The sequence below is a fragment of the Lonchura striata genome, chromosome 1 (assembly GCF_050655825.1).
Source record: "Lonchura striata isolate lonStrDom1 chromosome 1, ASM5065582v1, whole genome shotgun sequence".
Taxonomy (NCBI): Eukaryota; Metazoa; Chordata; class Aves; order Passeriformes; family Estrildidae; genus Lonchura; species Lonchura striata.
In genome coordinates, this window is record NC_140703.1 from 36,585,753 (window position 1) to 36,609,924 (window position 24,172).

General features: G+C 40.1%; 1 protein-coding gene and 1 long non-coding RNA gene across 3 annotated transcripts; one reads left to right on the forward strand and one right to left on the reverse strand.

The window, feature by feature from the left end:
* The first annotated feature begins 44 nt into the window (after nucleotides 1-44).
* Nucleotides 45-4,220, forward strand: LOC146768640 (uncharacterized). The gene is made up of 3 exons (XR_014953599.1): nucleotides 45-209; nucleotides 622-775; nucleotides 4,046-4,220. It is a non-coding gene; the product is annotated as an uncharacterized LOC146768640 (long non-coding RNA).
* On the reverse strand, nucleotides 2,137-22,678 carry CCDC83 (coiled-coil domain containing 83). Of its 2 annotated transcripts, none has more exons than XM_021536206.4 (11): nucleotides 22,629-22,678; nucleotides 19,384-19,553; nucleotides 17,176-17,260; nucleotides 13,854-14,022; nucleotides 13,077-13,244; nucleotides 10,214-10,305; nucleotides 8,978-9,046; nucleotides 6,227-6,348; nucleotides 5,136-5,215; nucleotides 3,503-3,654; nucleotides 2,137-2,477 (listed from the first exon to the last, which is right to left on the reverse strand). In XM_021536206.4, the coding sequence occupies exons 2-11, from the start codon at nucleotides 19,467-19,469 to the stop codon at nucleotides 2,289-2,291; spliced, it is 1,212 nt and encodes a 403-aa protein (XP_021391881.3). In that variant the 5' UTR covers nucleotides 19,470-19,553; nucleotides 22,629-22,678; the 3' UTR covers nucleotides 2,137-2,288. The 2 variants fall into 2 exon arrangements, with proteins under 2 accessions (XP_021391881.3, XP_085430679.1); XM_085574553.1 differs by lacking the exon at nucleotides 22,629-22,678 and adding an exon at nucleotides 21,226-21,434.
* Between the last annotated feature and the right edge of the window lie 1,494 nt (nucleotides 22,679-24,172).

Consider the following 24,172-nt stretch of genomic DNA (forward strand, 5'->3'; position numbering starts at 1 on the left):
TAGCATGTTTGGGATTTCTTTTTAACTCCCTCTCACCCACACAGGCTGTTATGGGAAAAGACTAAACTGACTGGAGGAGACAAGAGTTCTTTTTTCCAAGGTGCAGGTTGATGTTATCCTGCCATATGTCCTGCACATGGTGTTATGCATTGTGGGCATAAGCCAAGAGAAGCCTAGAGATGGGCCCTACATTTACACCACAAGAAAACGTAAGTGCCCTCTGGGGAGTGGTGGGAAGAAGGAGAGGCCTTTCTTTAACAGAAAAGCCATTCAGCATAAGCCACATTCTAATTCTGCATCTGAAGAAGAAGCTAAATTAATCAGTGAGCAGAACTAATCTCTCTTTCAAGTCAGCCATTTCATGGGGCTTGTGCTGCACTCAAAGCAAGGCAGGGGAGACTAGGGGAGGCGTCTATTGGGCTGCAGATACAGCAGATCCCCATTCCATGGATACTCAAGGCATAGGAATCACCTCAGCCTTCACAGTCACTCCACTGGGTTACAGCAGGAGCACATCTAAAATCTCTTTACTTCATGTGGCAGAGAAGTGAGAGTCCGTGTTAGGTGGAGTCTGCCTTTACCTGGGGTCTGTCACCTTTACCTGTCTGCTTGTTATCCCAGCTTTGGAGGAGCTTGGTCAATGGAGCCCAGAGACTAGTGGAACTCACCTGCAGCCCAAGGAGACACCTGCTGGGCAGGGACAGCTGAACATGCTTGAAAAACCAAAATGTTTGCACTGAAGTACAGATACACAGAGATACAGGTTGTTTAAAACGTAAGTTTTTTTAAAAACCTTTATTCCAAACAGCTGATTATCCTGTCAAGGGTTTAAATCAGATTCTTCAATGCTGTCACAAGTTTCTAATGAGGAAATGCATGGGTCAGAGCCTACATGTGTGCAGGACCTGTTGAGTGCTTCTGAGAGCGTATCCAGAGGGAGCCCCCCCTCCCCTGCATCAATGTACTAAGATAAATGTTCAAAGAGACCAGCCACAAACCAAGGACCAGGGCTTACACATTATATTTGGCCAATTCTAAACAAACAAAATATTTAAGACCTTAGAGATTTTTATGCTTGTTTTGAATTAATTTTTGTTTAGTTCAGTGCATTTAAGTAGGGATCTTGTGGAGACAGGTAAAAAAGCATTCAGACACTCAATTTATAGCAATAGTTGAATTATGCTTGCAGAAATTAATTCTGCTTTAGCAGAGCACTATGTATTTTTTAACAGTTCCGTGTTTTATGGCAGCCTGCATTTACCCATTCACTGTCTGATCAAGAGGGAATTCCACATCTGGAAGTGGATGTGAGAACCCTGGGCTTGGTTCGGGAGCCTTGTGTGGTGGTAAAGTCTCTCCTCCAACCCGGCTTCCAAAGAAAAACTCCGCACCTCTTGTTGTTCGGTCTCAAGGCAGTTTATTGCTAATTATCTAACAGATTATGTTCTCGGGCTGCGGCTGCTTGGTCAGCGGCCCAGGCAGAGACACACACACACCCTGACACCCTCTCTGTCTGCTGTCCTCTTCTTCTCCTCTCTCCCCGCCCAGGGCTGCTGCTATCTTTTATATGATATATTACGTGTTACATGTTTACAGTTTTCCCCCAATACCTACTACCTATGTTACAAGGTGCTTTTCTGCTCTAAACCAATCCATAAGTGCCAGCATCACCAAGAACATGGAGGCAAGGAAGAAGAAGGAAGAACAGGATCAGCCCACTTTCCTCCATGTTAGAACTTCTGACCCCCATGTATAAAGTAAAAACCCCCCTGTACAAGTGTTAAAACCCCCCTGTACAATACTAAAAAATTTTCCCTCTGTTTTGTAACTACTTTTACTATACTATCTAACCCTTTGTGACTGCTTGTTCCACCTTCAAAGTTGGTAACTCATTCCATGGCTCAAACTCAAAATCACAGCTGTTTTCCAGCTGTCTGCCAGGGTCTAGAACCTTCTGACCAAGGCCTGGAACCTCTAAAAATGTCTGAGAGACACTTTGAGTTCCAACAAGTGGAGACCACACAAATGAAATATTAGCTCAGACCTTTCAGTAGATATATGTGCTGCTACATGGACTGAATACCCCAAAGATGTGCACAAGACCTCCCTCAGCGGTAAGGAAAGGAACCTTTCAATTAGCCTCTGCACACAGACATACCTCTCATGGAACTTATAATCATGATTCAGGCACTCTAAAATAGTTTCCTCAAAGCCTCATGTCACACAGAAGAGAGCAAATATTTAATGAACTGTGAATATTACTTTCCTGTGTAAACAGCATAGCTTGTCTAGTTTTCATCAACATTTTGCTTAAATAAGGCCTTGATCATCTTAGCTGTGATATGCCCATCAGATTTACCAACAGTGTCCTCTTCTCTGTGGCTCCTTCTTGGCATTTCTTCTGGTTCCTTACAAGCAGGCACAGCTTTTCCAACCACATACAGTTTTCTCTTCAGAGGTCCCAGTTTTGAGTATGCCTTAAGAAGAAAGAATATGTTTCCTTTGCAATTTCATAGAAAAGCAACCATTCTTCAAAAAAGAAAAAAAAAAAAGAATAAGAAAAAAACCCAAAACCAGCAACTTTTATTTTTAAAGCAACTGTAGAGAGATGCTGCCCTCGGGCTGTGTTTGATAAAGTCAGTAATAATGGGTTTGTTTTGCAAGCCAACTCATTTTAGGAGGCTACAGTGCTGCTGCCCTCTTCTTTGTGTTTTCACCAATATCACCTCTATAAACCAAATTCTAATCTCAAATTCAGTTCTATGAGAAGAATTAAACTAATGCAACAGCTTGCTCCTGCCAAAAAGAGAGAGGTCCAAGCCCAGTCATGTGCTTCCATCACATCTGCACTGGCTCTGGTCTTCTCCAAACCTCTGAGTCTACTCAGTTGATCAACCCAACAGAAACTAATTCGGAGGAGAAAGGAAAGGAAAGCTTTTCTGCTGGGTTAGAGTAAATCAGCTACAGGAAAGGCCAATGTGCACTTTTTCCTCAGCCCCATAGTTTTTTTGCACCCAGGAACACCTTCATCCTGGTTTTCTGTTGAAGAAATATTGATCCTTTAATGCTACTATGCAATACAATTCCAAAGGACCAGACCATTGCTATCCAAGCCAAGTAATCTCTCATTAGGTGACATTCAGAATTCTTTATAGGGGAATTTCATCCTGACACTCCATGGGATGATTCCCAGGACACCATTCAATTGCCAAAACATTTCCTCATGGCATCAGAGGTGCCTGAAGGCATCCAAAACATCCACATGAGGCTGGTCTGTAGGGCACAGAACCTGTGCTCATTTGGCCCAGCATCCGAAGGACATGGAGTGACCTAACTGTCCCAAACAGCACCAGAGGACTACATCAAACATCTGAAATCCTCACCCAGTAAAGGACATGGGATGCCATAACACCACTGGAAATAGAATGGTACTAACAGTAGCTCATGCTCCACATTGAAAGATGTTTGTGTCAGTGGAAGACCTGATAACTCTGACTCATACCTGGAACTCTTCATCTTCATACAACAAACTGTCCAGGGCTGGAGTGAAGAATTTTTTCCATGATTTTTCATCACTGGCTGGAGGCTTCTTATAATCTGTTTTAGTCTGAATCTTTGGAAAGGCACTTCTGAGGCTCTTTCCATCTGCCTTTGCTTTTTAAAGAAAAGAAAAAGGAAGTGTAATAGGTAAGCCTTATGGAAGTCAGAATCAGTACTTGATATGAGCATTGCCTGCAATCTTTAATATGGCTTAGCCCCTGCAATGCAAAGAACAGCTTGGTAGCATTTTTAATTGGCAATTCAAGCCAAATGTTCATTTACATTGGAGTTTTTTATGTGTTTTTTGTTCACAATTTTTGATCAAGACCCAGGGACTGAAATTGATTGGAAGTTAGAGCTAATGGATCTGTAGGAGGGGGAAGGGAAATATGAGCTTTTATTAGTTCAACTTAAATCCTGTAGAGCACTGAATAGTTAAAAAAAATAAGAAAGGCAGCAAAACCAAGTATAAACTTCTTCTATACCCATGTTTGTGTATCTATAGGTACATAACTACAAGTTCCTGAAACACAGTTAGTCTACTTATAACTCCCCTAAAGAGATCACATCTGTAGTTGACTAATTCTCAGGATGATAGAGGATTCTGGACATGGACTGCCAAGTTACAGGTTTGCCTGTGACTGTGACCCAGCTTATTGGAACAAAGCCTTCTCTTCCAGGTAAGTCTAGCAAAGGTGTTCAAAGGAAACATGTATTTAATACAGAAGTTTTGTCAACATGTTTGCTGGTGCCTGATGATTTCAAAAGGCCTACCTATGACTGAGACTGATCAGAACTTCAACAAACTTCTTCATGTATCCATAATTGTATGCCTTCCATTTTTCCTAACATATCTCTTTAATTTTGTATTAAAGAGATATGTTAGAATAATTTTCTACTTTTTTCCATCCTCTTTCTTCTACTCACACAAAGATGTAAAATAAAATTTGTGATACTTGGGAATCCACAGAGACTGTCCTAAACAGAGAAGCACAGGCTCATGCTCCTTCTTGCCTACTGGTATATCCTTTCCCTAGCCACACCTACCAGAAGGGGAGACTCAGCCCAAAATTCAGTACTGCTTAGCAAAATTTTCAGTTCAGGTTGAGCTCCATGTAGCTTCATCTGCTTTTGCTAGGGATTTAGTTGTAATTTAACTCTGGTGTATTGGCTGAGTGACTGCAAAGTGCATGTACACTTAAAGTGAAAGCCAACATAGAGTTTAAGAATGTCCTCTCAGGGACAAGCTATAATGAAGTTATGATATGGATCAGTAAAGAATTGATTAAGATATGATTCATATCTTCATAAAAGATGGCCAGTCCTGAAAACTGCATTCCAGGGTAGCTCTAGATGAGTAATCATATTCCACAATCTAAAACAAATTTAAATTTAAAATCTGTACTACAGGTAGATTGTGATTTTGTCTACTTATGCAAATTACAATCTATCATGGCTCTGGTGGCTGCAATCAAGAGGGAAACAAGGTGTTCTCCATGCCAAACAGGTAGTTTGAATTAAAAGTTTTGGAAATAAAGAGTCTGTAAATGTTCAGTAACTTAGCAATTGTTATAAGTTGCTGACATTTGCATTACCTGCATATTCTCTGTTTTCCCTTTTCATTTCATCCTTTGGAAGTTCTTGCAAGCCAGCTCCCTTTGTATGAAACAAATGCCTATGGAGAAAAAAATATAAAGTGAAACCCATAATATTTTCTTTCTAAACTGTCCTGTGCAATGATTTGGGGTGAGGGGGAGGCCACCCTTTCTGAGAGCCACTGCTGCTTAGCCACAAAGGCAGAATAGTGCAATGGTTCAAAAATGCAATGGAGGCAGCCAGGTAGCTTAGTGGCTAATAAGCTGCTCTTTTTTATTCTTAGTGCCTTAGTTCAACTATGTCCATGAGACTAAAAGAAAACAAATGTTATAGTCTCCAGTCAGTCCAAGATGCAGACCACAGCTGGCAGCTCTCACTTCAAAGAAATCCAAAGTCTGGAAAGGAGAGAAAAATGGTCACTTCTTAAGACTTGAAATTTTGTTCAGTATGGCTAAAATCACTGAGCTGGGACTGCAAACTGAAGATGGATCTCTCACATTGTTGCATTGTGCTTTTGATACCATTAGTGGTGACATTTTGTAGCTAAATTCTCCAGGGGAAAAGTTAAATCGTTTCAACACAAAAGAAGCTAATACTACAGACATCCCTGCAGACAGACATTTCCCAAGGTCTCTTCCTCTCTCAGTATCAGGTCATTTGTTTCACTCAAGACTGTAAACCCCCTAGATATTTGCAAATGAATCTTCACATCCTTACGCATTTTGCAAACAGTAAAGGAAAAATCTATTATTCAGCACTTTGTCTGAAAAGCTGGGGCTGAGACCATCTAATTGCAACACAAAGAAATTATTTCCAAGCCTCAGTGATACAAAGTGAGTAGTGTTAGGTTTCAGTATATTAATTAAGGACTCAGTTTCTGCCCTGAAATTCAGTACTTGGGAAATCACAATGTTACTGTCATCCTTCAGAGATACACTCCCAGGTATACTCAGTCAAATCCTGTCCTTCCTCAACTTGGAAATTACTTTGGCTTTGATCTGGGAAAGCCCAAATAGCTCTAGAGGCAGACAGGAGCATTATCTTTTAAAAAAAATTAATTACTTTTGAGTCCATAAAAACATTATTTTACCCTGATACTCTTAGATGCTGAAGTTTGATATCAATCAGTTTTTCCACTAAACTGGTATTTTCTTCTTCCAGGAGCTGGACAGAAGCTTTCAAATCCCTTTCTTCCTTTCGGTAGATCTTAACCTTTTGACAATTAAAAAAAGAATAAAAGAAAGTCTTAGAATTTTGGAAAGCTTTGATAGCAACTACCTTATCAGCACACACCTAAGAAAAATGGAGCTGTATCAGCAAGATTGCACATTTGGTGAGGAAACAGAGTGACACCATCTTCAGACAACAGGAAGAACTCTCTGGTTCTTTCACACCTTTATTAGAACCCTTTTACTGTCATAGCCCACGTGTGTCAATCATAGCCACACATTTGGGCTATGCAACCCTGACAGCAAAACCTTCTTGTATAGGCAAACAGGTCTGCTAGACAGGAACTCTGGATTTTCCCCTTTTGCTTTCACATCAGAGTTTTGAGAGAGGAAAAGCTTCTTTGCAGAGGTAAAGTCAGGGTCTTATTTAGCAAGTGTTGTTCTTCTAATTCCTTCTTATACACAAAACCTTCTTACTCAGAATTAGTGAATTTTTCAGTCCAAGTTATCACAACATTTCTTCCCTCAGAGGGTGGTGGGTCTCTGGAACAGCTCCCCAGGGAAATGGTCACAGCCCCAAGGCTGACAGAGCTCAAGGAGCATTTGGACAACACTCTCAGTGGGGCTTTGCAGGACCAGGAGTTGGACTCAATGATCCTTGTGGGCCCCTTCCAGCTCAGGATATTCTATGGTTCTGTGACACTGGCCAGGTACTACTTGCTTTCAGACTGGTAATTGCCCCTTACCACTGTGGAGATACAATGACCAAAGGATGCTGGTTATTCAGTTCCCACAATTCCTCCCACTTTTGCATAAGTACCAGCAAGTTCTCACCCCCTTCACTGGGGAGGAATGTACTATGGAAACGGTACCTTCCCAGAAACCTTAGCCATATGCACATGTTCAAGAGAAGGACCAAGTGATCTGAAAGCATCCATTCTCATCAAAACCAAATTAACCCAGCTATAATCATCCACATTTGCAGTTAAAACTACTTCCAACTTCTCCCAAGGATTAAAAAGGTGAAAATATCTGGAAATTAACCAGTAACAGGATGTGGCTTGGCACAGTGAGGTGATGCAGCTTTGCACCATTTTGGTGTGACAGAGTAACCATGGAAAAATGTGACTGAAGTTTCCAAATCTGTTTTAATTTTGGAGGTAACTAATCTAGAGCTATTTGGTAAGTAATTTTTCAGTTCAGTAGCCAAACTTTTTAAAAAAATAAAAAGAACTGAGAAACAAAAATTTTTGGTTTATCACCCCCAAAGGAAATACTGAAACAGTCTGTCAGCTACATATAAACATTAGTTTGAGAGAAAATATTTCATCCATGTAAGAAAAGCAGAGAAAATGAATGGGTGAATTCAGAGAGAATTGGAGAAGTTAGTGATAATCGTTTTGTTTTCCCCCAAAATTCAAAGCAGTAATTCATAACACAGGCAAGTAGCAACATAGGAAAGTAACTCATAACATAGGAAACTTCTAGTTGAGAGGAAAGAAATCCAAATCCCTCAGCTCTGAGGTGAGGGCCTGTCAGGACATAAGGGTACTCCAAAGTGCTCTCTTGTTGGCACTGCTAATGTGTGTAAAAACTGTAAGTATTCAGTAAGACAGGGAGAAGGGAAGAGAATTCATACTCATTCAGTGATGGGATGTGTAGATGTGAGCTTCTGTTTGTTTATACAGAATAAAACATTAATTCTTTCCCATTTCTTTTCCCTACCCTCATTGCTTCAGAAGCTGTGGTTTGGACACCCTCCCTGGAAAGTTAAAGATGCATGCTCAGAGCTCATTATGGGGAAGAAGGAAAGCTGTGTCCCTGAATTCTGGCAAGTACCTTAAATTAGTAACTAAAATGAAAAAACTTCTGTCAGGTTCATTGATGTGGCATGGAAAAGTAAGAAGTACATTTATTAAATTTCAAAAATGTTCTGCTCAGTTCTCAACTGTGAGGCTCTAAAAGTGAGAAAAGGCATTTCACCCACCAATCTCATGTTTAGATTTGATTGAAACAAAGAACCTATATTGACTGGAATAAATAAAATCAAACTTTCACTATGGAAAAAATTCGTTTCCTAAATCTGGCACAAAAATTTTTGCTTGTCAAGAAAATTACAGCTATCTAATATATAGCTCTAAGTTGTCATTAAAGTACCGTGTAAAAGCTATCAAGCAATTAATTACAACCATATATGACTCTTCAGTGTAGAGTCCCCATGGTTTCTTTATGACCTACCATTTAATGTTGTCTCAAGCCATTTCTCAGAACATGTTTCCAACATCCATATCCATTTTCTTTCTATACAGCAGCACTAGAACTTTAATGGAATTCAAACCTCCCCTCTTCAACTACTTACCTGGTTGATCCTTTATAACATCCCAATCTCCACAGATAAAAATCCTTAATTGTATGGAACATTGTAGTCCTTCATGTAACAGCTTGGGCAGGAAAGAGGGTTCTCCATTTGTGAAAGCAGATGTTCACCCCTTAACTTTATTCACCACATTGCACTGTTTGCTGCTCGGGATTACAAATTGATTACTGGAAAATTGCTCTCCTATGCCAACAGAAGGCTCCTGAGGCCCATGACTGAAAACAGTTCTGACCATAGGCCACAGTATTTCAAACATAAACTGCCATGATAAACTGCAGGCAAATGATCCTCTTACCTCTTCTTTTAGCCACTCATTCTCTTCAATCTCTCTGCGACAGTTTTTGTCTAAGTATCCCACAGCATTCTGAGAAAACACAAGATAATCTCATCAGAGAGCAACACTTTGACAGTCCTGCACACTATAAAGAAGAACCTTCTGCTCTTTAGCAGGAAATAATTAAGACACGTCCACACAACAGACTGCAGCATCCCCTGAGGGATTACAAGAGGATTTAGTTCACAAGGCCAGATGTTTCTCCTCTATCATCCTGCCTAGAGCAGATTATATGTCAAACAATTTACCAATATTTTTTATTTCCCATATTAAAATAGGATATTTTCCTTTTTGCCTAACAAAATTCTTCTATGTTCCCAGTACTGTTCACGTCTTACTGCTTTTAGAAAATCAAACCTTCATCTATTAAGAACCCCAAATAAAATCCCAAATGAGCCAGTACTGCTCTACAACAAGTGACCTACGCATGTAGAGATCTGTGCTAATGACCCAAGGCTACAATTTAATTATTGGTGTCAGGAAAGGAAGAAGTGGGGGGGAAGATGCCCCTGTAGCTCACCATAAACACAGTCCTCTGGATTATGTTCTCACATGACTGGAAATTCCAGCACTGAAGTCAGGGAATTTAAACACCTAATGGGCCTAGTGGTTTGTACTGAAGTATGTTTTGCATTTTGTGAAAGTAAGAAGTTGTCACTAGAGCTACTTGTAAACCATGTTTTAAAATCAGAGCTGGCAGAGATGACAAAAAACATAGTGAATCAATAGACCTACATTTTCCTGGGACTGCACTACTGTGGGATTTTGAAAATGTTGTACTTTACAAGTGCAGTGAAACCTTTTTTTTTTTTTTTTCAAATTGATGTATATTTTCATGCAATCTCTTTGTATGTTACTGCTTTTTGAAGTCTGTATAAATGTCAAAATCAAGGCTATGGCAAAAGCAACGTTCTCAAACAAACCTTGTCAGTGCATGGTGCCCCAGATTCCTGTGCCTGATTGTAAAATACCCTCACATTTACCCACTGTTATTCTGATGGAAAGAAAAAAAAAAACAGTACATGTATGTATAGCAATAACCAAATCCATATGTACCAGGATTTACAGGTTATTTTACTCTCAATTTATTAGAAAGGTTTGAAGCCTTAATTAAATAGTTAAAATAATTAATAATACAGAGTACATGTATCCCAACTGTAATGCATTAGCAGTTTTTAAAAAAAGCAAAAAGAATACCTTAAGAGCTTCTTCACTGAGTAATTTCATGTGCCTGTCAAACAGTTTCTGATTTTCTTCTCTCACAACTTTCAAAGCTTCCCTATAATATTCTTCAAAACAAAAAACCATGGAAATCAGAAATCATTATTTGCCATCAATTTTTCCTGATAACAGATAGATAACTGACATGTCATTACTAAACTGCAATTTATCAGCGAGTGTCACCTGCATAGATGATCCACAGAAAAGGATTCAAATATCCTTTTCCAAAGAAACTGTCCTTCTAAACCCAAAGAACAGTAGTGTTAATTACAAAACTAGAAATTGGAAGTGGTTTACATAGTTCTGTTCACAACTGCAGCACCTCAGCAATTTACTGCTAACTGAGTAGTGATCTAAGCAATTCTGTGCTAAAATATTGGCATTTTAACATTAAATTTTGTCTATATCAGTAGCAGAGCTCCTGAAGCCATATGAGAGATTTGCTTAGAAAATTAATTTTTTTGACATAGAAGCATATTGGATCTCCTCATCCACATGACATTTTTTCAGATAGTTATTATAACATACCTAATAAATTTTCTGACTTACCTAAGGCTCTAAGGTTCTAAATGTACAGCAGGACAAAATGGAGAATGTGGCAATTGCCACAATGATTTGCTTCTATCATTACTTGTGGTAATTATTTAGAAAATGTGTCTTACATTGAACTGAATAGGTTTGGCTTCATGTTCTAGTTATTTGCTATTTAATTATTTAATCCTTCCCTTTAGTTCTTTTGTTTTTGCTCTTCCAAATAGCTCAATTCTGCTTGATATTTCCTCCTTCTGAAGGAATGAATGAGACTGTAGTAATTTTCTGTGCAGGAAGGCATAGCACACTTGTTCCAAAGTGTTGTAATTCAGTCTTTCACTGCACTTCTGTTGCAGACGTCCTATTTCTGATCTAGCTGTAAAGGAATATCTGCTTATGGATGCCCTGTAGAGTCACAGGCAGTCAAATATGAAAGGTGTATTAGTAATGCATTAATCATTAATTTAATGTGGCAGCAGCTCTCTGGCCACAGAGAGCAACACATAACTTTCCAAGGCATTGTCCTATGAGAAGATGAGAGAAACGGATGATAAACAATTCTTATCTTCACCTGCTGCAAGTGTTGTTGTGAACATGTGGAATGTGTTATGGAGATTTGTTTACCAGAGGGTGATTTCTTAATTGGCCAATGGTGATGGTGTTTAGATGGAGGGACCAATTGGGTCCACCTGTATCATGACTGTAAGGGCGATGGGTTTCTTAATAAGTATAGAACAATGAAATGATTGATCAGCCTTCTGAGAATCATGGAGTCAATGCTAACTATTGCAGGCTGGGGACAATAAGCATGGAGTCAATACTAGTCAGGCTGGGGGCCTGTTACATATTCAAGGTGTGAGCAAGCCAAATTTGTTGCTGCCTCTCTCTGAAAGCTTCATAAATTTCTGCTGGAAGGCTGTATTCCCAGACACTTTCTAGGTTCAGTTTTAGGGAATTAAGCAAAATAGTATGGTAAACATCCAGTACTGTCAGCATCATTTTCCAGTATGTTATGTAGGCCACTTACATATGTACCACTATAACATGACTTTCAATAAATACACTTCTGTTGGACCAAGAATTTTTGTTAAACCACAACATTCTGTACTCTGTAACATGCAGTAGGTCAGACTGCCTGTTCCTACTGACATTCTATACAACAGCCCATTTTCTTTTGCATTTCATATTTCAGCTGCTATATAGCAAAGTTTTTAATTAATTAAGAACATAGAAAATGCATAATGAAAAAACCCCAACCTCTCCTGACTACAGATGTGGATATCTGAAAGCTATCTGGAAACGTAGACATCACAGAGCGGATCTTAATGGTGGTAAAATATGTTTTGAGAGACAAAAAGATAGCTGGCTCTTATTCACAGTAGCTGATGCCTGGTAATGGCTGGCACAGAATATACAGAGACCCTTAGAGCAGTGTCACTGCCTGTTACTAGCAGCTGCTTGGCTATGGTCATGCATACTGAGAGGGACATAAAGAAAGAACACCAGGACATCCTTCTCCTGTTGGAAGCATGGGTTCTGTAACAGCAAAATATTTAAATTATTTTAAAATAATGCAGTAATAAAGAAATCATTGTAAAGCACTCAGCACCACAATATATAAGCTCTCAAATTAATTCCACTGCTGCGACAGTGCTGAAACAGTTCCCAGGATGTGTCTGTGTCTGTACTGGCGATTTTGCAGGACCTCACACTGTGTAATCAGGAGGGAAGCCCAGACCATTGGCTAAAGAGCTCCCCCTAGTCCTGCATGTAAACCAGTGCGTGCCGCAGAAAAGACTGTTCCAAGAATGAGCTCATACTACTGTCCTGTCAAAGGAGCTTTCAATATGTGAAGTGCTTGTAGATGATGAGAACTAACAGCAGCAGAGTCAACATTTTCAAGTATGACTGCTAAGGGAGCTCTCTGTGTAGGTGACCTAAATATGTGTAGACTTATTTTTACAAAAATCTGCTATCCTTCTCAGTAATATATTTTTTTTAATTGGTTGCCTGTATTTTACAAGAAAACAATCAAAGGACCAGCTCACCAGTTTCTTAAGTGTCGTCATTTCTGTATGAATTTCTTAATAAAGCAACTTCTACAGAGAGAGAAATAAAGAAAGGGAGTCCTTATATTTTTCAGGATTATGCAGCCCATTTTAGGTGCACTTAGAAAAGTTCATGCAAATTACTAGAAGAGTCGATACAAGTTACTAGAACTTGATCTAAAATTAATTTTACCATTTAATTCCTACAGGCATTATGCAAAGGCCCTGTTAGGCTTACATTACACCAGCTGTAAACTGACCTTCAGTTCTTTCAAGTTCATACTTGACATCTGCAATGTCTTTTTCCAGAACGCTAATCCTCTCAGCATGTATTTTACTTCCGACATTTTTGTACTCCAACCAATAATCTCTCTCATGCTGCTTTTCTGCAATTTTTTTCTTAGTTTCTTCAATTTGGGAGCGCACATCTATTAAAATAAGAATGTCAAAGTTCATTACTGATTTATTGAACTGATAATTCTTAAATGTCAACATGTTTAAGAAAGGAGCTTTTACAGGGAATGGAAAAGGAAGGGGGATTCTTCCACACTACAGAACATTAAAACCTAATGGCCTTACATTGTTTCAAGGGCCACCATCATTGCTGAAAACAGCTTGATCTTATTCTTCCAAAGAGGGATAACTGTTCTCACCAAAATGTTGTAACCAAGGTCACATCTCCCACAGAAAGTCACAGGGATGGCAGCCAGAATTTTCAATACTCGTCTTTTTTCCTGCCATCAGTAATTTTTATTTTTAATCTTCAGTAGAGCTGCTGCTTAGAACTTTCACGAGTTTCAAAAAAGAGGAAGCCTCTGTACTTGCACAATACTATACATCACTTGGAAGGGACAGATTGATTTATAAGCCATCCACAATCTCACACTAAATTGAGAGACCCAGTTTTGGGAGAGAAATAGTTTTATACTTTTTATACAACAAAGAAGTTGAATCTCTACCTAAATTGCAAAACAACAACACATACTCAATTCCAAGTGTGTAAACTGCAAACCACACTTCTCCAATGCACAACATACCTTGAAGAAGTTGTTCTTTGTCCTTCACAAACTGAAAAACTGCTTTCAGTGACTCTTCCACATCATCCCTGGTTACAGCCTCCTTCTCATCTCGTTTTTTCTCCTTTTCTTCTATTTGCCTTACTAAGCGCCTGATAAGCACCTTCTGTTCTTCCTGCAGAACAACATTCTAAGAAAGAAGACACAGCTGATATTAAAATGTTTTCAAAGTGACAAATTTAAGCAAAAAAAGTAAAATCTGGCCTAGTGCCATATGAAATGCAAGAACACCCAGCTAAACACCTGCTCTTCATATTCTGAAAGATTAGAGCAGAGATCAGAATTTACAAGGCTCAGATATTTCCTCAGTGACCTCAAGACCACTGGAAGGAACTGAGAGACAAATGACAGCTGTACTTAGTACAGCCCACCAATAATCCTCCATTCCTGGAAAGAAAGGTGCTTGGAGATAATTTAATAGAGATGTTTATAAGTAGAAGCTATTTACTTCATGTCAACATTCTTCATGAGAATGTACCATCTTCATATAGAAAAATCATGAGACAATCACTTGTATATAACCACAGCAAAGAGTCTTGTTTGAACTGAAATTAGTTTTACCTCCTGATTCCACAACTGTTATCATAACCCTTGGCCATGACCCTCTCTAGTGACACTCAGATTGTTTGAAATTACTGACTGTGTATGTTTGCTCCCAAAGGATTCCATACAGGAGTAAACAAGTAGTAAGTAAGCAACAGTTAGTAGGCAGTAGAAAGAGTCTCAAGCATTCTTCACTTCTAGGTTTAACTCTAAATGCTCAGAATCATTAAGCAGGAAATAAAGAATGGAGCTCAAAGCACTGTCAAAACATGATTAAATTAAAACAATAGCACTTCACCCATGCCTTAAAGTACCCCGCTCAATCTAAAATATGAAGTCCTTGAAAGACCATGAACTAGCAGTGAATTGGGTGAATAACTATAGAAAGATAGCTGGGGGTAAAATAGAGGAAACTGGGAAGTTGTGTTCATATCCTAAAAGAAGTTGTAGTGGTATGGAAATTATAGAGTAAAATGTAGCTGCTACTCTCTGAATGGAATGCAGTTGGCATGCTCAAAACCTATTCCATGATGATGCCCTACAATCTGCAACCACCGCCCCTGCTAAGGGGGATGGAACAGAGCGGAAATACCGTGGCCAGGCTGCATAGAAATCTTTGCAGGGAGGGGAACTCAATGGCACTCTGTAGCCGACAAACCATACAGCACCTGTCAGCCAGGGGAGAGAGGAAAAGATGAATGACTAGAGTCACTCAAGCTCCACCTAAACATAAATAAATAGTATGAAATTAAGTTAGGGGAGAAGTTTGGGAAGTCCATCATAACTGCTGGGATCAGCTATGAGACTGAACCTGTCTTCTCCTCCATAAGAATACCTTTTGGTATGCTCTATGGGCACTGAGTATTTTGGATTAGAGCTTGTCTGTGTGTGGCTTTGAATATATTTTTGCAGAAAGATACTATGACTGAAAATCCTCAAAACTTAATCTGTCACAACTTTATGTTAATAAAGAACATTATGAGCTGTCAGTGTGAGCCTTTCACAGGCACTGGCTGTCAGTAACACACTCAAACAAACTGGGGAGACCCACTGAGGGTCTCCCCCTATGCTGTCACATAGGTCTATGTTGTTGCTCTGAAGAAGGCAGTCAAACAGCCCTCAGATCCAGCAGTATCACCATAAGAGACATAAGACTCCACAATAATCATAAAAGCCTTTGGATAGAAGAGCAATTGCCACTTCCAGTGATAGTCAAGCCACAAATGAAACACCATCCAGGCTTCAGGACTGAAAGAAGTACCACAGAAAGCTAAACAGATGGATGCTTATAAAAACAGGGCAAGCATCAGCATGGGAAGGACAGAGAGACGTTTCAATGTTTCACTGCTATGAAATGCTGCAGTTGTATGCAGGCTGCAACATGATCCAGAATAAGGATTTTTTGAGCATTTTCAATGAATTTCAGTAGGTGACTCTCTAATATCTGTTTTCAAAGTTCACTGCTCACAGTTATCAGATGCCATATTATGGCTGTTTATATACAGCTCACATGCATGGTTCTTTAAAGTGTCACTCAGGTGAGATCAGTAGTTACACAACCTTGTTCTAAAAAATATCCAAAACAATTCTTAATCCATGAGAAAGTGTGTCTTCATCAATCAGTGCTAGAAATCACAGCTAGTAAATAGTATGATGGTCTTCCTCCTTTATTCAATTTTTATTGTAACTAAGTTTGCAGCAATAACTAGATTCTCACAGAAATCTGTGTAATTCCATTACTTCAGAAGTGATTCAAAGAAACTCAGCAATTCTAAGTGCTTGGTTAGGTCTGGTAATACTACTGACAAAAATGAAATTTATACAATTTATTCTTCATGCATTAAAATATTGAAGAATATTTGTAGGACTGGTTAAAAAGCTTATCTGAACATACTGCAGGAAAGGTACCCACTGAAAGAGGGCTTGCTGTCCTGTGCTTGTTGCAGAGAAAGATGCCAAAGAAGGGCAACAAAGTTGATAAAAGGACTAGAGCACAAGTCTGATGTGAAGCAGCTGAGGATGTTTAGTCTGGAGAAAAGGAGGCTCAGGTGGCACCTTATTTCTCTACAGAACCACCTGGAATGACTTTGTGGCCAGGTGAGGGTGGGTTTCTCCTCCCAGGTAACAAGTAACAGGGGAAGAGGAAAAGGAAATTGTGTCAAGTTTAAACTGGATATTAGGGAAAATTTCTTCACTGAAAGGGTGGTGAGGCATTAGAACAAAGAGCATTCTTTGCCCAGGAAAGTGGCGGAATCACTATCCCTGGAAGTGTCCGAAAGGGTTGAAGTGCCACATGTGGATGTAGCAATGTGGGCCTGGTTTAGTGATGAACACAGTGGTGCTGGGTTAAACAGTTGGACTTGATGATCTGAGAAGTCCTTCCATCCTTAACAATTCTGTGATTCCATTAAATACGTAGGTGGTTGTAAGGATCTCTTGTGTATTAGAAAGCACCTGCACTGAACTCACTTTACCTTACAGCTCTGTCCTATTCTGTAATGCTCTACTGCAGCTTCTTTTTAACATGTTATATTCAGGACATTTCTGCTATATGTCACATTTAATTCAGATAGGACTTTAACTTTCAGCACATAAAGTGACTCACTAACTCTAGTTTCATTGACTTAAACAAATTCACTGCAATAACTAATTTTAAAGTATGTAGTATTCAAATGGAAAGAATAAAACTGAATCTATGAGTAAGAATACCACAAATAAAATTTGTTGCATAGTCACTTACATTTTTAATATTTTCTTTGATCTTTTCTTCCAATCCTTTCAGATGAAACAAAACCCGTGCAATTGCTGCTTCTTTTGCCACAATGCTATGAAAAGAGAGTAAACATAGAGACTTTCTTACAAAAACATTAGAAAAAGGAATGCTATTTAAGCTAGATTAGATGTAAATACTACCAAAATTTTTATTTTAATATTATATTGATTGACTCATTTGGGTTACTGTTTGCTTACTACACATAAAAAAATTATTTCCACATACACCTAGGCTTGCATGTTAGTGTGGATTTCATACTCCTACAGAGCAGCAGACTCCTGGTTATACTGTTCCTGTGTAGACTCCTGAGAGGCTGCAGTTGGTTTGTTCATTCTGCATGAGGTTTAGCTGACCTGTTACACAGGTCACTTTCAGGACAAGATAATTTGTGCTCCACAAAATATTTCTCTAGTATTCTGTACATCTGTTCCCAGCCTTCATTCATCATATGGCACAATAGAGGTAAATATTACAATTATCACAAAATATTTTATTCTTTTAACAGTTTTTCTTCCTTCAGTTTTTAGTTTGGGGGTTTGGGGTGCCTTTTTGTGGTTTTGGGAGTTTTCTCCTTTCTCTATTGCTTTAAACTGTATCAAAAGAAGATAATTTATTTCCTAGTTAATGTGCTAAGTTTGGAGCACTGAATCATGCAAATTACAGGTTATTAAATTTGCATCCTCTCATGCCAGTGTGCTTCAAGGTATTCTTCAGGTTTTCTATTTAGTAGAAGGATATTAGTTAGAAGGAGACTAGACCAGAGATATCAGGGTACAGTGGTCATGGCCACAGCAAAAGTACATAATAAGATTGTTATTCCTAAGAAATGCTGAAACAGAGAACTTTAATGAAAATGCAAAATAACAAACTCCCTAGGAATAGTGACCATTCTTCAGTGAAAGGAAATAAAAAACAGGAATGAAAGTTAAATAAATATTGCACACTTGATAAATGCTAAAGTGGAATGTGACAGCTATTGGCTTGTATGATTATCCACCTTTGATCAGTCAAGTAGTACACAGAAGTTACAGATGACAGAGGTGAAGAGAAAGAAAGAGAGAGCAAGAGGGACAGAGAGGGGGAGAAAGATAAAAACAGCAAGAATACTTTTCTTCCCTTTCCCCCTACTGTTGCTGTACAAACTATATATTCCATTTCAGTGAAGCACCTATTTCAGTAGAAGACTCTCCAGACAAATGAGTCATTTGCTCAGCTATTAGCATATGCATAGCAATAACTTTATCAGAAAGTGGTGCAGTTGTTTTCTCAGCCCAGTAAGTTTCCTTATTCCTTCACAAAATAGATGAGTAGGTTTTGGACTTTTCAGAAGGTATTTGTCTGTGATATGATTCAGCTAAATCTAGGCTATTTCACTATGGAAAATTGTGCTCTGTAAAATGAAACAGAAAAATCCCACATAAACCCTGTGAACTCATACAGAGGTCACTACAGCTATAGGAGCATACTTTTCAGTTTGCTTACTTCACTTGTCATTTCCACACCAAGGGACTACTCCTTGCTCCCTAAACGCTGGAAATTGTTGGATATTGGGTGTTCCTGAGGTATCGCAATTTCAATTTCTGTCTCTTAGATGAAAGTCATGAAGCTTACTTTTTCTCCTTTTAATCATTTACTCAAGAGACTAGAAATCAAGTAAGTTGGACTGTTTTGTAACTGCTTCAGATATTTCCCCCTTGGCTTTTATTTTGCTCTGCTTGATTTTAAGAGACCTTTAGTTTATTAATCTCTTACTTTCAAAATAAAACACTTTGTGCTCTGCTCTCAGCTGCACCAAGGAAGACAGCAAACTGTAGGTCTTGAGGTTCTGGCTAGTGACAACAAACCTCCGTGAATGCCAAGGAATCCTAAAAAATACAGTCAAATGTGACCTTGCAACTTCAGAAAATGCTGATCAAAAGATTGCTACTAACAGAAAAAGTGTCAGGGCTTTTTTGTTTTAATTTTTTTCCTCAAGTTATAGCCTAATGGCAAAGAATTTCTGACCCATTGAATTGCTTTCTTATAGCTACAGTTTAAAAAGTATACCTTTCTGAAATAGCCACAAAACCTCAAAACAATCAGCTCAGGCTCTAAATTGTGTACATTGTCTTTGTTATCTGCTTTCTGTATTCACATATTCTATATGAGTGAAAAGTTAAAAGATATTTAACCTACTGATATTCTAGTAAGGCTTCTGGTAAATCTGATTCGGGCTCTTGAACTTGCTCTTCTGGTTTCTTCTTTTTCTTGCTCTCTTCCATTTTTTTTTGTTTTTCTTTTTTTTTGGGTTTTTTTTGTTGTTGTTTTTGTTTTTTGGGGTTTTTTTTGCTTTTTTTATACTTGTGCTAGAAGTGAAGGAAAAAAATTATAGAAATGAATAATTTACAAAGCATTGTGTGTTCATTGGCATTTGTCACTTGTGACAAGCTTGTAACAGGTCTGAAATAAAAAATACAAGTTGGGTTTTTGACAGCAACAATCCTGTCCAGTGTAGCACCCAAGCCCACGTCTATACATATATACACGTATATATGTGTGTGTATATATACATATATATATGTGATATATATACACCTAAGTAGATACACAGCTCTCTATCACCAATTACTTATTCCATCCTGTGCTACAGGTTCTCTTTTACATTCTTGCAAATCAAACCAGCAGTTGCTCCTTTTCCAGTCCTTTGTTTCTTACCAGCCTTGTTTTATCAAGTCTACTTGCTCACATGCCTCTCTTTCCCTCTCCTTCTGTTCTCCTAGCAGTATGAATATCTCCCTTTCGCCACAACTCTGATAGCAGTTTTCATTGTCAGAGCTGGAACAAAAGCACTTTCTGAAGGGATATGCATGTCAGCAGTATTCTCTGGGCATGCTGTCATAACTACCAATCTCACAATTCGACTGACAATGAACACTTCTGCAATGGAACTGGTAGCATATATTATACAAAATAAAAATTGTCATAAGAAAGGGCACTTATCAAGATTCCTTGCTTTTCGCAGTCGCATAATCAAATTTTCCAAACCAAAATGACCTATATAATACAGAATGTTTTATTACTGAATGAGTAGAAACACTGTACATAACCTGTTTTTTGCATTAAACTGCTTATCTGAATTTAAATTCTGAATTTTACAGTAATAGGTGAAATTGATAAAAACTTATTCTGTGACTAAATACAGAAGGCTTTGATACTTTTTCCTGTTAAAATGAGTACAAGTAAACAGGGGAAAAAAAAATCAATAAAAAGCCACATAAGCAAGCCTGTAAAATCAAGGGAATGAAATGAAACCAACTATTGACAGATGCACTGTAATCCATACACTGTCCTATGCCTTCTCATCACACTCACCATACCCTGAAGCAAGGCCATGTCAGCTTTCTGTATACAAAATAACTTTCTACCCTATTTCATATACAACCTTTGCAGTTTCCAATTCAGTACAATATTTTTTCATGAAACTTCCAAAAACCCTAAAGACATGGCTGTTCTAAAACAGCCGTGAGAGATTTGAAAGAAACCCAAACAACTGAATTAAGAAAAAAAACCTCACTGAGGTAGGAAGTTAGGTACTTTGCTTCTTCTAGACCCCTTTGAAATTTTCAAAACAAATTAACAAGTGCAGGATACACTTGCTAAGCATAAAAAAACCTCCATCACACTTCTTTAGTGCACAGTGAACTGGACTGCAATTGATTCCATTTCCACATCAGCATTTATATTACTGAATTTACTCAGAAACTGAAGATCGCTCTGTAAGGTTTTCTTTAAATTGTTTCTGTCCCTTTCACTAATCAAATTCCCTGCTTAAAGCTGGATACAAATCAGAAAATTTTGAGTAGAAGTATTTTGAAAAGGCTTAGGGTGGTTTTTTTTAACTACAGACCCAGATGAGCTCCAGTTATATATTTATGAAATTGTTCTAAAATAGAGCGGAACAAGAAAGCCTCCAAGCTGTAAAAGGTGAAAAAACACATACTATAAGAGAGGATTTTGCAAACCATTGAAAATACTCACACATGACAAAGAGAGGAACATATTTAAAAGGACTGAGGATTGACTGCACATTTGAAACACACGGGAGAACATTTACAGAAGGAAAGATCTATTTCTTCTCCCAAACAAATAAAATTGTGAAGTTCTTGACTGACCCCTTTTACAAGCACCAGTACTGTCTCAAGCAATAACTTCACTACCATTGCATCCTTAGAAGGAGCAGGCAGTTTCCTGACATTGCAAGCCTACTACAGTGACATTCCAGACACTCTTTACACAGACCACCTGTACCACTCTCATGAACCCAATCATTATCATTAACACCATCCAAAGTAGCACTTGCACTCACATAATTATCCCCATATATCAAGCAGCTGCATTACCAGAAGCCTCCACTTCCTCAGTCCCCAACATTTATAGACTCACAGAATACACTAAGTTGGAAGGGACCTGTCAGAATCACTGAGTCCAACTTCTGGCCCTATGCAGGACCCTCCAAGAATCACACCACATGCCTGACAGCATTGTCCAAACACACCTTGAACTCAGCTCTAGGCCATCCATCCCCTGGGGTCCTCTCACTGTTTACTAGAGAGGAGATTGGTACCAGCCCTTCTCACAAGGAAGGCGCAGACTTTGAATAGGTCTGCCCTCAGTCTCCTTTTCTCCAGGCTGAACAGACCAGTGACCTCAGCCACTCCTCACACGGCTTCCCCTTAGGACTCTTCACCATTGTTGTGGCCCTCCTTTGGAGGCTCTCCAATAGCTTAATGTCTTTCTTGTGATGCACAAAACTGCACAGAAATCCAAGGTGAGGCCACCCCAGAGCAGAGCGGGGCAATGCCCTCCCTTGCCCGGCTGGCGATGCTGTGCCCGATGCACCCCAGAACTTGGCCCTCCTGCCTGCCAGGGCACTGCTGACACATGCTCAGCTTGCCATCGACTGCCCCCAGTCCCTTTCCACTGGCTGCTGTCCATCCTCTCGCTCCCTGTTCTGTCCGTACACCTGGGGTTGCCCCGTCCCAGGTCCAAAATACGGGAAATCTATTACCTCAGTTACGCTACAACATCAACATCGTGCTGTCATGACTACACTAACCCCTAACACTAACCCCTTCCCAATCTCCAAAGCAGGCTAACAACTCCCTCTGCCTTCAGTCCGTCCCTGGCTAACACTTCCCCCATGTCCCTTACACTCTATTCCCTCCAGCCCCCTTCACCACCAGACACCTCAGCGGACAGAGCTGGGCCGCCCCTCACCGAGGCCAGCGCCTCGCTGCCCGCAGGCTCCAAATCCCGCTGTCCCTGTCACCCCGTGCCTCAGCCCCCGCCACCCCTTCCCGCCACGGCCGGAGCCCCTGAGGCAGCTCCCGGCCCGGCCGCGCCCCCTCACGGCCCCGCGCCCGGCCCGGCCCGGCCCGCACCGCGCGCGCCGTCCGCCCGGGGCCCGGCCCCGCCGCGCGCGGCCCGGCCCCCGCGCGCCCCGCCCGCCCGCCGCCACCGCGACCGGCCGGCAGCCGCCGGGCGCCCTCTGCCCGCGGAACGAGAAGGACGGGCTGGGCTTCGCCCAAATGCGGTGCCAGGCTGAAATCCTCAGGCTGTAGCTCTCTTCAGGAAGGAGAGCGTGTCCCAGCTCCGTACTGGGACGGTGCCACACCGACTGGGAGCTGGGCCGCCCATCACCGCAGGGCTCAGGAGCAGCTCCCTCAGTCCGAGGCACTGCCGTGGAGCCCCGGCTGGCTCCTGTACTGCAGTAACAACGGCCGAACTCTGCGGCCTGTGGCTCCTTTGCTCCACATCAAGCAAAAGGCCATGCCAGCGTGGGCACAGGGCTCAAGAAGGTGGAAAGAAAGCCGGAGTCTCATCATGAACTACTTCTGCTTCTCTCCTCCTGTCCAGTGGACTGCAATAGATTTTGGGCAGGCTCTGGTCATTTCCTTCCTTCATAGAATATCAGTGCCTGAGCCACATAATCCTGGGACCCGTAGTCAATCACAGAAGTAAATTACCAATCACTAAAGTACTGCTGCCCGCATTCTTGGGAAGCAGAATCATAGAAAGGCTTGTTGGAAGGGACCTTAAAGATCATCTCACCCCCTGCCATGAGCAGAGATGTCAGCACTAGTCATCACCAGCTCAGAGCTGCATCCATCCTGGCCTTGAAAACTTCTAGGGATGGGGAATCTACAGCCCCTCTGGGCTCTCCTCTCTTAGTTTAAAACCATTCACCCTTGTCCCATAACTATCTGCCTCTGTAAAAAAAGTCACTCTCCCCTTTTTTATAAGCCCCCCTCTAAGGACTGGAAGGGTACAATAAGATCTCCCCATGGTCCCTGAGGTCTCTCCCTTTTCTCCATGGTGAACATTCGCATTTACTTACTTTGTTCATAAGTTTTTGCCATCCTTGTGTGAATTTTTGTTTTCCTTTGACAAATCCTATGACATATTAGAGCTGACTCTGTAATTAAGACATGTTCATTACAGTAAGGACAAAATGCTTTTAGTACTACAGGCAGAGATCTCTAGCCATGATGCATAAGAGAGTAAATTTAAAGATGCCCTGGTCATTGGCAGCAGGATTGAAATTGTTTTGTTTGGGAGCAAAAGAGAAGGAAAATTATCAGACCCAGGTCATGCACATTTGATCTTTGAAGCCATTCCTTTCATGCTCATTATTTTCAAGCCACTCTTTTTCTTACCGCAGAGATCACTGCATAAAATTATATAAATTATCCACACATTTTCCTTTTACAGTTTTCACTTCCAGTATACATTTTCTTATAATGTTTTAAAATAAATTCTAAATCATTCTAAAATATTTTTGAAGGCTTACTTTTTAGAGATTCTGCACTCCTTCATGTGTGAAGAGGGGGACCTGTGATGGGCTGAGAGCTCCTGTGGTGGACTTGGGAGCAGTCAGGCAGGGTATTTCTCAAGCTACTCCACTCACCATTATTGCTCTGCCTTC

What these genes read in the sequence shown, in the direction of transcription:
- CCDC83 (XM_085574553.1), bottom strand. Translation starts at nt 21,297, where the DNA reads ATGTTCTCCCGTGTGTTTCAAATGTGCAGTCAATCCTCAGTCCTTTTA. An exon ending in GAAGCCTTACTAGAATATCA is followed by an intron (nt 17,261 to 19,383) that starts GTAGGTTAAATA and finishes CTCTTTTCATAG; the next exon opens with CATTGTGGCAAAAGAAGCAG. An exon ending in TCAAAGAAAATATTAAAAAT is followed by an intron (nt 14,023 to 17,175) that starts GTAAGTGACTAT and finishes CTTCTTTCTTAG; the next exon opens with AATGTTGTTCTGCAGGAAGA.